This window comes from Salmo trutta, chromosome 33, assembly GCF_901001165.1.
Source record: "Salmo trutta chromosome 33, fSalTru1.1, whole genome shotgun sequence".
Lineage (NCBI taxonomy): Eukaryota > Metazoa > Chordata > Actinopteri > Salmoniformes > Salmonidae > Salmo > Salmo trutta.
The window spans coordinates 4,968,583-4,982,545 of record NC_042989.1 but is presented as its reverse complement, the minus strand read 5'-3'; the positions used below and the strand labels follow the sequence as shown (position 1 = coordinate 4,982,545).

At 46.2% G+C, this 13,963-nt stretch overlaps 1 protein-coding gene across 4 annotated transcripts in view; it reads left to right on the top strand.

Moving 5' to 3' along the window:
* The window catches only part of plekhh1 (pleckstrin homology domain containing, family H (with MyTH4 domain) member 1), a 66,190-nt gene that overhangs the window by 20,503 nt on the left and 31,724 nt on the right, over nt 1-13,963 (top strand). For all 4 annotated transcript variants that reach the window (XM_029729573.1, XM_029729576.1, XM_029729574.1 and 1 more), the window contains exons 3-9: nt 5,746-5,808; nt 6,144-6,293; nt 6,515-6,598; nt 10,057-10,138; nt 10,534-11,138; nt 12,373-12,504; nt 12,677-12,889. In XM_029729573.1, coding sequence (XP_029585433.1) covers nt 5,746-5,808; nt 6,144-6,293; nt 6,515-6,598; nt 10,057-10,138; nt 10,534-11,138; nt 12,373-12,504; nt 12,677-12,889 — 1,329 coding nt within the window. The remainder of the gene's footprint in view (nt 1-5,745; nt 5,809-6,143; nt 6,294-6,514; nt 6,599-10,056; nt 10,139-10,533; nt 11,139-12,372; nt 12,505-12,676; nt 12,890-13,963) is intronic.

The following is a 13,963-nucleotide window of genomic DNA, read 5'->3' as shown; positions in this document are numbered from 1 at the left end:
ATAGGTCAACATTGTAAGCGAAACATTCTGATCTGTTCCAGCCTTATTAATTGATACGGCGTAGACCTCCACTACACTACTTCAACACACATTGTGGGGACTAAGAAGTGAGTATTCGGAGTATACCTGTGTATACCCTCCACGACACCACTGCTCTGAGGGGTGATATTGTTGGGACTACCCTGGCTTCGGGAGAGCATGTCTCTGATACGAGAGTTGGCCATAACCCATTGTGAGACATCGAAACGAGTATTTGAAAGAGAACTCAAGGTTACTTTCGTAACCCCCTGTTCTCTGAGGATGAGTGAGATGTCTCAGCGCATTGCTCTGCTCGCAAGAGGGCAAAGAAGAGAGACATGCTTGAGAACAACCAGAGGGTCTCCGACAGACGTTGTGTTATTGGTTCTTCTAGTAGTGATCCTCCCGTCAGCAAATCCCATTGTGGGGCATCTCACTCATCTTCTCAGAGAACCGAGGTTACGAAAGTAACCTAGTTCCTCCATTTGTTTACTCATGTCCAAATTCTTAAGATAGTTGTAGCAGGAGTATGTTAACTGCGCTGTTGTCTATGACGAAGCTATCAGCTGTTAGTGGATGAGATGACCCGCTGTGTCTCATCCAGTCTGTTATCCTGTCTGTCAAACACAAGACTCCATTTTGAAAAGAAAATCTAGGCTATTTTATCTTCCATACAAAAAATACAAAGCATTTAAATGAACATTTAATAAGTAGATTCATCTTAGATTCTATGCTCTTACAAGTAACTTGGTTGAGTTACTTGGTGAAATATGAGATTGTATTAAATGTAGCAGTAAGATGATTCTGAAGTCAGTCAGAGTGAACAACAGTTGCTGGATACTTGAGATACTGTACTGTAGTTGTCTCATGCCTGGTCAGTGGCTGGGGGCACTCACCTGTTGATCACCTGTTGTTAGCCATGCAGACACATGCGCGTATACACACACACACACACACACACACACACACACACACACACACACACACTTAGAGACACACACAAGCACACACACACACACACACACACATACAAAACACAGTACTGTCAGCCTTCAATCCCATGACTCAGGTTGATTCCTTTTCCCAGCTCCTTCACCTTTGACTTCTAACCTGCTCTGACCTCCTTTGTTTTCTAAAGGTTACTACAAGCTCCACTCCGTTGATCTACTTGCGTTCGCGTGGGTAAAGTGGGATTTCGTGAGCAGCATACACTTTCACAAGGGGGCGACAGCAAAGGTTTTTCTTCTTGTCATATTATTTTGTGAAAGCAAGAAAGAGTCACTTCACTAGCTAGTAGTAGCTAGCTGGCAGCCTGGCTAGCTGGCTTTAGACTGGCTAAAAACATAGCACGCTAGTTAGCCTTTTTAGCTTCCCACATCTCCATGTGAAATAATACGATTTATAATTAAAAAAATATGCCTTGGCAAATATTTGTATCCTTGCCGGTGTAACCTAAAACATTATCCCATGCTGCTCATGTATTTATTCCGATATCAGCTAAAAATACAACATCATCATGTTTTGGTAACGGAAAAAAGCACATGGTTGGCTCCAGTGGCTTCTTCTTAGATAATACTTGGATTATTTTTGGTTGGTTTACTGTTTCAACTGTCGCTGAGATTATATTTGGCTATTCTGATGACCAGATATACTGGGGATCAGATCAAGGAACCAAACAACAGCACTGCCCCCATGGCTGCGGAAGAAATGATACGGCACGTCTCAATTTTCAGCTAGTACAAAAGTATGTTGAATGCCAGAGCGTATATAAACTCAGCAAAAAAAGAAACGTCCCTTTTTCAGGACCCTGTCTTTCAAAGGTAATTTGTAAAAATCCAAATAACTTCACAGATCTTCATTGTAAAGGGTTTAAAGACTGCTTCCCATACTTCAATGAACCATGAACAATTAATGAACATGCACCTGTGGAACGGTCGTTAAGACACTAACAGCTTACAGACGGTAGGCAATTAAGGTCACAGTTAAGAAAACTTAGGACACTAAAGAGGCCTTTCTACTGACTCTGAAAAACACCAAAAGAAAGATGCCCAGGGTCCCTGCTCATCTGCGTGAACATGCCTTAGGCATGCTGCAAGGAGGCATGAGGACTGCAGATGTCGCCAGGGCAATAAATTGCAATGTCTGTACTGTGAGACGCCTAAGATAGCGCTACAGGGAGACAGGACGGACAGCTGATCGTCCTCGCAGTGGCAGACCACGTGTAACAACACCTGCACAGGATCGGTACATCCGAACATCACACCTGCGGGACAGGTACAGGATGGCAACAACAATTGCCCGAGTTACACCAGGAACGCACAATCCCTCCATCAGTGCTCAGACTGTCCGCAATAGGCTGAGAGAGGCTGGACTGAGGGTTTGTAGGCCTGTTGTAAGGCAGGTCCTCACCAGATATCACCGGCAACAATGTCGCCTATGGGCACAAACCCACCATCGCTGGACCAGACAGGACTGGCAAAAAGTGCTCTTCACTGACGAGTTGCGGTTTTGTCTCACCAGGGGTGATGGTCGGATTCGCGTTTATTGTCGAAGGAATGAGCGTTACACCGAGGCCTGTACTCTGTAGCGGGATTGATTTGGAGGTGGAGGGTCCGTCATGGTCTGGGGCGGTGTGTCACAGCATCATCGAACGGAGCTTGTTGTCATTGCAGGCAATCTCAACGCTGTGCGTTACAGGGAAGACATCCTCCTCCCTCATGTGGTACCCTTCCTGCAGGCTCATCTTAACATGATTCTCCAGCATGACAATGCCACCAGCCATACTGCTCATTCTGTGTGTGATTTCCTGCAAGACAGGAATGTCAGTGTTCTGCCATGGCCAGCGAAGAGCCCGGATCTCGATCCCATTGAGCACGTCTGGGACCTGTTGGATCGGATGGTGAGGGCTAGGGCCATTCCCTCCAGAAATGTCCGGGAACTTGCAGGTGCCTTGGTGGAAGAGTGGGGTAACATCTCACAGCAAGAACTGGCAAATCTGGTGCAGTCCATGAGGAGGAGATGCACTGCAGTACTTAATGCATCCGAACATCGGTATCTGGTATCTGGTGGCTACACCAGATACTGACTGTTACTTTTGATTTTGAACCCCCCCCCCGCCCTCCTTTAGTCAGGGGCATATTATTCCATTTCTGTTAGTCACATGTCCGTGGAACTTGTTCAGTTTATGTCTCAGTTGTTGAATCTTGTTATGTTCATACCAATATTTACACATGTTAAGTTTGCTGAAAAAAACAATGCAGTTGACAGTGTGAGGATGTTTCTTTTTTTGCTGAGTTTACAAGGAGCGGCCCTTTTTGTGACAAAAAAAACGAAATTGCAACACTGCACTACGCTCTGAATCTTGCGTCTCCGTAGAGCTTGTAGTAAGCTTTACTTGGATGTGTCAGCTACTTTAATGTTCATTCCATTTTATAAGTACCACCTATGTCCCCTCATTGTCATCTTGGCCTGCTTAAAATCTTCCTGAGAGACTTGTGACTATAAGCTAACCATATGCTTTTTACTACTGGTTAATGTGTGGTGAAGACTTTGTTTACTTTTCTGACTCCTTTCTCACTCTGCCAGTAATGCCTTTCTTTGGACTCATTCTCAAGGTTTTTGACCTTGAGGTGAAGAGTCACTTCACCACTAACCACTAACACCCTACGCCCACTCCTTTACCCCCACAACATGATGCTGCTTCACGTTTGGGATGGTGTTCTTCAGCTTGCAAGCGTCCCCCTGTTTGTACAGATGAATGTGGTACCTTCAGGCATTTGGACATTTCTCCCAAGGATGAACCAGACTTGTCTACAATTTATTTTCTGAGGTCTTGGCTGATTTCTTTTGATTTTCCCATGATGTCAAGCAAAGAGGCACTGAGTTTGAAGGTAGGCCTTGAAATACATCCACAGGTACACCTCCAATTGACTCAAATGATGTCAAGTAGCCTATCAGAAGCTTCTAAAGCCATGACATCCTTTTCTGGAATTTTCCAAGCTATTTAAAGGCACAGTCAATTTAGTGTATGTAAACTTCTGACCCACTGGAATTGTGATACAGTGAATTACAAGTGAAATAATCTGTCTGTAAACTATTGTTGGAAAAATGACTCGTGTCATGCACAAAGTAGATGTCCTAACCGACTTGCCAAAACTATAGTTTGTTAACAAGAAATTTGTGGAGTGGTTGAAAAATGAGTTTTAATGACTCCAACCTAAGTGTATGTAAACTTCTGACTTCAACTGTATATGGGCTAAACGTATCCTTATTCTAGTATTAATGTCAGAGGTTGAGTTAGTCTTTGCGAGGTTTACACAGCTAAGCATTAACTGAGGTGTATCTCGATCGTTGTGCACTGTTTACCTTACCGTGCTCCAGTGTTGAAGTACCAGTCCTCTAGAAATGTAAAAACATATGATCTCACCACAGATAATTCCTCCGAGACTCCCGTCACACACACGCGCGCACAAACGTGCACACACACACACACACACACACACACACACACACACACACACACACACACACACACACACACACACACACACACACACACACACACACACACACACACACACACACACACACACACACACACACACACACACACACACACACACACACACACTATCCTTGTGGGCACCAATTAATTGATTCCCATTCAACATCCTATTTTCCCTAACCCCTATCCTTAAACCTAACCCTTAACCTAACTCCAAACCCTAAACCTAACCCTAATTCCTAAACCTAACCCCTAACTCCTAACCCTAAACCTAACTCCTAAGCCTAAACTAGCCTTTATCCTTGTGGAGACTGTCAAAATGTCCCCACCTTTACCTTGTTTTACGATCCTTGTGAGGTCCCATCAAGGATAGTAAAACCAAGAATACACAGACACACACAGTCCGTAGCCCCCTCTGATGATCTCTGTATATGGCCATTTCGGACCAACCTATAGGATCAAGTTAGGTTCAGGGTTTTTTCCTGAAAACCCTCTGATGACCTTGCCTGATAATGTTCAAGGTCTTATTAGTCAGTTTGATGCTGTGAAGAGAAGTGTCTGAGTTGAATTGGTTTCGAGCAATGACTCTCACAAGGTTGACAAGCCAAGGGTCCTCTCTCCTCTACCCCCTCTCCCCTCTCTCCCCGACCCCTCCACAGTCTGTGTGTGTGTGTGTTTGTAGTCTATAGAGCTAACAGAGTGTGTGTTTGTGGTCTATACTGCTAACAGTGTGTGTGTGTGTGTGTGTGTGCCAACTAGCACTCCTCACTGCTTATAATCTGCAGTCCCAGGTGTGTGTGTGTGTGTGTGTGTGTGTGTGTGTGTGTGTGTGTGTTTGTTTGTGGTCTATAGAGCTAACAGAGTGTGTGTGTGCTTGTGGTCTATAGAGCTAACAGAGTGTGTGTGTGTGTGTGTGTGTGTGTGTATATGTGTGTCCGTGCGTGCGTGTGTGTGTGCTAGCCTACATTGCAAGATGTGTCTTGCCTGAACCTGTGCATGGCAGCATCTCTGAGTTGAGTTGTTGAGTTTGTGAAAGTACTAGAGCTAGCAATTGTGATTGGGGAGGCTCAGAATTACCTCTGAAGGGCAGTGCAAACTCTCTCTTACACAACCACACACACACGCACGCACACACAGGATTTTCCAGTGACCCCCCTTTAACCCCATACTGACACAGCTGACCTGTAGGAAGGAGTAACCATGGCAACCCCTTTGTCCCCTAGATGCAAGAGCTGGAGCAGAGGGTTACAGAGTCTGACCAGCGGGCTGAGAGCGCTGAGAAACAGGTACGGCAGAGTTTTAAAACCACAGCTTCGGCTACTTCAAGCTACTGGAGAAGCTTCAGTCGCCTCAAGTAGCTACAGCACAGCGTGCCCAGAGTCAGGCTCATCTCCACTACAAAAGTCAAAAGAGATGTTCAGAACTTTCTCTCTCTTTCACTTTCTTTCTCTGTCTTTGTCTATCTCTCGTTCCTCTATTTTCTGCACTATGCTGTGTATAACCATCGAGGCTCGTCTTTTTTGTCTCCTCTACTGAGAGTCAGAGAAAGAGCCCGTTTATTCCCGTCTATCTTGTGAGTCTGTGAGCATGTAATCATACTGTAGTTAATGGTCTATTACAGGTCCATGTCATGGAAGAGAAGCTGAAATCTGCAAACATACAACCCAGCGAATCAGAGAACTCGTTGTACAGAAGGTACCAGGAGCTGACCAATCAGGTGCAGGAGAAAGATGCCGTGATAAAGAGATTAGAGATGCAGCTGGAAAAACAGGTATGGAAGTTATAGGGTGAGTCACAAATGGTTTCCTATCCCTTATATAGTGCACTACTTTTGAGAAGAGCTCTATGGCCCCTGGTCCAAAGCAGTGCACTATATAGAGAATATGGTTCCATTTGAGAAGCAACCATAGATAAGGAACATACATGTTCATAATGATGTGGGTTTTGATAAACCCCTGACTAACCCTAAAACCCTGTTTTCTTGGCCTATAGATCTTAGTCAGAGCTCAGGAGGCTAAGATCATTGAGGAGAAGGCTGCTAAAATCAAAGACTGGGTTACATTTAAGCTACGAGAGGTAAGCTCAAATACAGTATGCAGTATTTTTGTCACGATACTAGTATGTATCACAATACTATGAAGTAAGGAAGAAAAGGAAACAAAATATGAATTGGACTTCATTTCTTGAGGAAAATAGTCCTAATGTTGGAAAAAAACAGCCTTCTGTTGTCACCCAGTGTCACATTTGTTTTCTTTGCAAGCTACAGATGTAGGACATTTATTTGAGCCAGTTTGCTACAGAAGGAAAATTATCCTGAGGCAACAGGACATTTGAATTATTATGTGGATTATAATACAGATACATTTTTGTTTTTAAAGGACCATAGCGTTGTCTGCTTTGTATTTTCTTTTTTTGCCAAGGAAAATCGTAGCATCACAATACTGGCATCGTGTACAGTACATATAAATCCTATATGGACCAGCCAGGTCAAAGATTTCTTTGCATTATTTCAACTGGAACACAAACATAGATCATGATCAGTTGATAAAGACAATGAGAACCATTAACTCAAAACTTCTGCTCATTGTTTGTCACGACTTCCGCCGAAGTCGGGTCCTCTCCTTGTTCGGGCGGCGCTCGGTAGTTGGCGTCGCCCGGCGGTCGGCGTCGCCGGTCTTCTAGTCATCATCGATCCACTTTTCATTTTCCATGTGTTTTGTCTTGTTTTTCCTCACACCTGGTTTCAATTCCCTCAATCACTTGTTGTGTATTTAACCCTCTGTTCCCCCCATGTCTTTGTGTGGGATTGTTTATTGTAAGTGCTTGTGCACGTGTTGATTGGTGCGCGACGGGTTTTGTACCCATATCTTGTTATTTTTATGCCGTTGGTTTTGCGGGATCGAGGCAGCAGGCAGGGCACTCTGGCATCATCCCAGGTGAGCTGGCACCCTTCTCACCCAGAGCCTTCTGTTGCACACATGTTTTTGTATGTTTCTTTCCCTGAGTTTTCCCAGCATAAGGCGCTCGTCGATTCAGGCACAACTGGGAATTTTATAGACAGATCGTTCGCCCTTAGTTTAGGGATCCCCATTGTTCCCGTGGCTATGCCCTTCCCCGTTCACGCCTTAGATAGTCGACCATTAGGGTCAGGGTTGATTAGGTAGGCCACCGCTCCTCTGGGTATGGTGACGCAGGGGGGTCACAAGGAGAGAATTAGTCTCTTCCTCATTGACTCTGCTGCGTTTCCCGTGGTGCTAGGCCTACCCTGGTTAGCTTGTCATGACCCCACTGTTTCTTGGCCACAGAGGGCTCTCACGGGGTGGTTGCGAGAGTGCTCGGGGAGGTGTTTAGGGGTTTCCGTTGGTGCTACTACGGTGGAAAGTCCAGACCAGGTCTCCACCATGCGCATTCCCCCTGAATATGCCGATTTGGCTCTCGCCTTCTCCAAAAAGAAGGCGACTCAATTACCACACCATCGACGGGGCAATTGTGCGATAAATCTCCTGGTAGACGCTGCACTTCCCAGGAGTCACGTGTATCCCCTCACAGGCGGAGACGGCGGCTATGGAAACATATGTCTCTGAATCCCTGCGTTAGGGGTACATTCGGTCCTCCACTTCACCCGCCTCCTCAAGTTTTTTTTGTGAAGAAGAAGGAGGGAGGTCTGTGCCCGTGTATTGACTACCGAGGCCTGAATCAGATCACGGTGAGGTACAGTTACCCGCTACATCTTATTGCCACGGCGATTGAGTCAATGCACGGGGTGCGCTTCTTCACCAAAGTAGATCTCAGGATTGCTTACAACCTGGTGCGTATCCGGGAGGGAGACGAGTGGAAGACGGCGTTCAGTACGACCTCAGGGCATTATGAGTACCTCGTCATGCCGTACGGGTTGATGAATGCTCCATCAGTCTTCCAAGCCTTTGTAGACGAGATTTTCAGGGACCTGCACGGGCAGGGCGTAGTGGTGTATATTGATGACATTCTGATATACTCCGCTACACGTGCCGAGCATGTGTCCCTGGTGTGTAGGGTGCTTGGTCGACTGTTGGAGCATGACCTGTACGTCAAGGCTGAGAAATGTCTGTTCTTCCAGCATCCGTCTCCTTCCTAGGGTACTGCATTTCCACCTCGGGGGTGGAGATGGAGAGTGACCGCATTTCAGCCGTGCGTAATTGGCCGACTCCCACCACGGTAAAGGAAGTGCAGCAGTTTCTAGGGTTTGCCAATTACTACCGGAGGTTTAGCCGGGGTTTTGGTCAGGTAGCGGCTCCCATTACCTCACTGCTGAAGGGGGGCCCGGTGCGTTTGCAGTGGTCGGCTGAGGTGGACAGGGCTTTTGGTCACCTGAGGGCTCTGTTTACCTCGGCTCCCATGCTGGCCCATCCAGATCCCTCTTTGGCATTCATAGTGGAGGTGGACACGTCCGAGGCTGGGATAGGAGCCGTGCTCTCTCAGCGCTCGGGTACGCCACCGAAGCTCCGCCCCTGTGCCTTCTTCTCGAAGAATCTCGAAGAAACACCCTTTTCTCATCTGACCTGACCACCGCAATCTGGAGTAGATCCGGGCAGCGAGGAGACTGAACCCTCGCCAGGCAAGCTGGGCCATGTTTTTCACCCGTTTAGTTTTTTTCCCTTTCCTACAGACCAGGTTCCCAAAACGTGAAAGCAGACGCACTGTCCCGACTATATGACACAGAGGAGCGGCCCATGGATCCCACTCCCATACTCCCCGCATCCTGCCTGGTGGCGCCGGTAGTGTGGGAGCTGGACGCGGACATTGAGCGGGCGTTACGTGCAGAGCCCACTCCCCTCCAGTGTCCCGCTAGGCGTCTGTACATTCCGTCTGCTGTCCGTGACCGGTTGATCTATTGGGCCCACATGTCACCCTCCTCTGGTGATCCTGGGATTGGTCGGACGGTGCGCTGTTTGGTTGGGAAGTACTGGTGGCCTACCTTGGCCAAGGATGTGAGGGTTTATGTTTCCTCCTGCTCGGTGTGCGCCCAGTGTAAGGCTCCTAGGCACCTGCCCAGAGGGAAGCTACACCCCTTACCCGTTCCACAGCGGCCTTGGTCGCACTTGTCGGTGGATTTTCTTACCGACCTCCCCCCCTCACAGGGAAACACCACGATCCTGGTCGTTGTGGATCGTTTCTCTAAGTCCTGCCGTCTCCTCCCTCTGCCCGGTCTCCCTACGGCCCTACAGACTGCGGAGGCCTTGTTTACGCACGTCTTCCGGCACTACGGGGTGCCTGAGGATATAGTGTCTGATCGAGGTCCCCAGTTCACTTCGAGGGTCTGGAAGGCGTTCCTTACCTCAGGGTTTCATCCCGATAGTAATGTTTATTGTAAGTGCTTGTGCACGTGTTGATTGGTGCGCGACGGGTTTTGTACCCATATCTTGTTATTTTTATGCCGTTGGTTTTGCGATTAAACTGTTCCGGCTATTACCAAGTTCTGCTCTCCTGCGTCTGACTTCCCTGCCACCGGTTACGCACCCCTTACATTGTTATGTTCTTTTTGTACTGTTTTTCAGATGGAGATTGAGAACCAGCAACTGAAGATGTCCAACCTGAAGCAGGCAGAACAGATCATGATGCTGCAGGACAAACTCCAAGGTGATCCTCCTTCCAACACAGCTGTACAAAACTCCTGGGAACTTTAATTAATCTACCCAGAATACTCTCTGAGAGTGCCACACTCTGTTTTAATAGACAGACACCCTCGCCCGAGGCCTTGGATGCTTGCCAGCTGCTAGTCAGCTGCTAGTCAACTGTTTTCACCGCAATAACAACTACGAGGATCTGTCCGAGTGGGAGTATGTAGATTATGAAGAGAAGGGGGCCCAGCACAGAGCCCTGGAGCACACCCTATGTTACTTTGATAGTATCAGGGCCTAGTCACCTTAGTGGTAGACTGCTGTTGGCCTATGTTGTACAGAGCATGTTGTGATATTTCCAAAAGCTGCAGTTGTATCTCTAGATTGACTATATTTTCCCCTCTTGTTCAATAGCTATCATGGAGAACCCTTCATCTCCTGGACCACCCACCTCTCCTTCCACAGACACCCACCAGGTACCCTGCAGCTCCTTATACCCCCCAAGCTGTCCTGGGACCCCGCCTGTCCAGGAGGAGACAGGCTGGGGAAGACAGACAGGCACAGGGGACAGGTCAGAGCAGCCCTGTAAACGGAGCGGTGACAGAGGGGACAGAGGAGACACAACAGGCCACGGCACAGTGACAGTAACCCTGTCAAACACTCCCTGTCTGGGCAGCAGGGGCAGGGAGACTGGGGCTGGACGTGGTAGTCCTGTTCCAACCACTCAAGGTCAAGACCAACCACTAGGTGGTGCTACTCCCAGAGACCACTCCTCGGACGAGCTCAGCAGCAAGTTCCGCTCCCAACGTCTGCGCTCCTCCTCCTCTTCCTCCTCCTCCTCTTCCTCCACCTATGAAACAACCCACGGGGGTCCCAGTACCCCTGACACCCTTACCCCCACCTCCACCCCTAAAAGCCCTCTCCTCTGCCGTTCTCCGTCTAACTCCCACCCCTTCCAGACCACCGCCCAGACCCTGGCTCTACCCTCCCATACTGGGACCAGCATGACCTTACCCAAGGTGTGATAAGTTCTACATTCCTAACTAGTGCCCAAATCATCTGTCATTACAGTGATCTTTCCCTTGCTTGTATCTGTGCACCTGTGTCGTACATTTCTTGTAACTCAGGGATTCTTGGAAAACGAACAATCTGTACTTTTTCACCCACATTGTTTCTTAATATTAGTAACATTTGAAATACTGTATATATTTTGATAGACCAAAGTATCAGCTATCAAACGATGTAATGGAACAACCTCCTAATTCTCCATCAGACACCATAAAAGGCATTTCATTTACATTATATGTAATACAAATAAGTCTCTGAACGCATATTTGTTTTGTTTAATAGTGCTATACACTGAGTGTCCGAAACATTAGGACCACCTGCTCTTTCCATGACATAGACTGACCAGGTGAATCAGTTGAAAGCTATGATCCCTTATTGATGTCATTAGTTAAATCCACTTCAATCAGTGTAGATGAAGAGGAGGAGACAGGTTAAAGAAGGATGCTTAAGCCTTGAGACAATTGAGACATGGATTGTGTATGTGTGGCATTGAGAGGGTGAATGGGCAAGATAAAAGATTTAAGTGCCTTTGAACTGGGTATGGTAATAGGTACCAGGCGCACCGGTTTGAGTGTGCCAGGAACTGCAAAGCTGCTGGGTTTTTTCACACTCTACAGTTTTCCACCTGTATCAAGAATGGTCCTCCACCCAATGGACATCCAGCCAACTTGACACAACTGTGGAAAGCATTGGAGTAAAAATGGAACAGCATCCCTATGGAAGGCTTTCGACATCTTGTAAAGTCTATGCCCCCGACAAAATGAAGCTGTTCTGGGGGCAAAAGGGGGTGCTCCTAATGTTTTGTACACTCAGTATATAGAATTGGGATCCTTTGCTTTGGACAAGGGCTTTTCCAGTCATAGAGCCGACATGGAAATGGATACTATCAAAAATATTTAGAAAATTCTAAAAACAAATTTTTCCCCCTATAGAATTGCCCTAAATGTAATTTTTAAGCTTAAATAATGTAAGAAAATCTTCATATTTTTTCAACTATAAAAATAAATCTCCCATGCCGGACAAGGATTGTCCCAACTTTCAAGAATCCCTGCACTGTTTGACTGTGCCTATGTATGATGGCCGCTCTGGGATGTAATCAGTTAATAAACTTAGTTGAACTTGAACCACATCGATCAATCAATCAAATTTCAATCAATCATGTCATCTTTATTTGTGAACTTACAGGTGCGGACGCCCCTGACCCCCCGTGATAGCATCCAGCTGGTGAAGAAACACTACAGCCAGCCCCAGCCTGGAGGTCTGGACCGGCTGCACCACCTCAATGTTCCCATAAACATGATTGCCTCCAGCACCCAGGTAAAGGGAGGGAGCATGCTCAGCTCTATCCTGTTGTACAAAAACAGTGAGAGGGTGCCTGAAGTCAACAGTCTGTCACGTAACAACGGAAAAAAAAGAGGACCTGACCTCACTCGATGTAGTTTCAATTATAGTATTTGTTTGTTTTATTTTCATCTTCTGCACCCTGTAGAGCCCTGTGTCCCCGTCCAACTGCAATCATGTCCTGGAAGAGACAGATATAGATGACGGACTGCCTGACGGTATGGAGGGGGTGGTGGAGGGGGCCGGGGCCAAAGGTCCTCCCAAGGAACAAGTGTTTGTTAGGTTGGCTGAGGAGCTGGAACTGCTGGACCCGGATGTCCTGAAACCCCCCACCCCTCCTCTGCACCGGTTCCCCTCCTGGGTAAGATCAGTGTTGAGGGTAACTCATTACAAAAGTAATCAGATTACTTTTATGGGTAACAGAGTAAAGTAACGTGCTACTTTTTCAAGTTGGGTAATATTATTACAGTTGCTTTGTGTTTCCATGATCCGATCTCGACTTGTTTCCTCATTTAGTTCCCGAGCGAGCGGAGAAAGGCTGTTTGGAGAAATGTCATGACAGGTGCTGTCCGTATAAATGTATAGAGGACGCACCGCTGATCTTTGCCATGGATCGCTTCTGTGATAGCAGGGCTTTCCCGTCTAGTGTCAAGTGTGTGGTCTCTAACCAGAACTAGTGGCTCGAGAGAAATATTTTGAATGAAAAGATAGGAAATCTGTCCAGATGTTTGGCTTACAGTATATTTGGCTAGTTAAACAGCCCATATATATATATATATATATATATATATATATATATATATATATATATATATATATATATATACACAAGTGCTTGTAGACTAGCACAGGAAAGCAGCGCCACAGATAAAAGGAGAAGCTAGTGATCAAACCTGAGTTAGTAAGTAGCCTATCTTTTTTTTCATGAAAGTAACGCAAACTAATATGACATGTTACTTTCCACACAAAGTAATATTGTAAAGTAATGCGTTACTTTTGTTAAATGTAATGAGTAATATGTAATATATACTGTATATATAAGTGTTTTTTGCAGTTGTCTCATATCTGTGTATGTGTGTGTTCCTGTAGAGTGGCTGGGAGCAGCCAAAGTATTGTTATACAGATGCGGTCAAATATATTGACACCCTGGCACCATGTCTTCAAAAATAAGTTGGAATTGAAAAAACGTTCATTGTTCATATGTGTATTTGTTTGATTTACACGTGCACAGAACCCCCCCCCAAAAAACTGAAGTAAGCTGAAAGTAAACTGAAGTTGAGATTTTTCACTTCAAAGTTCAAAATAAATGATTTAATCATTTATAATTCAAATGAATTTGGTTGGAGGCAAGTGATTCTTGTTAACTGCTAATCTATCTCACCTGTGGTAAGTTTCAGGGTAAAAATAGCCATCCAACCTGTTTTATAAAGAGAGA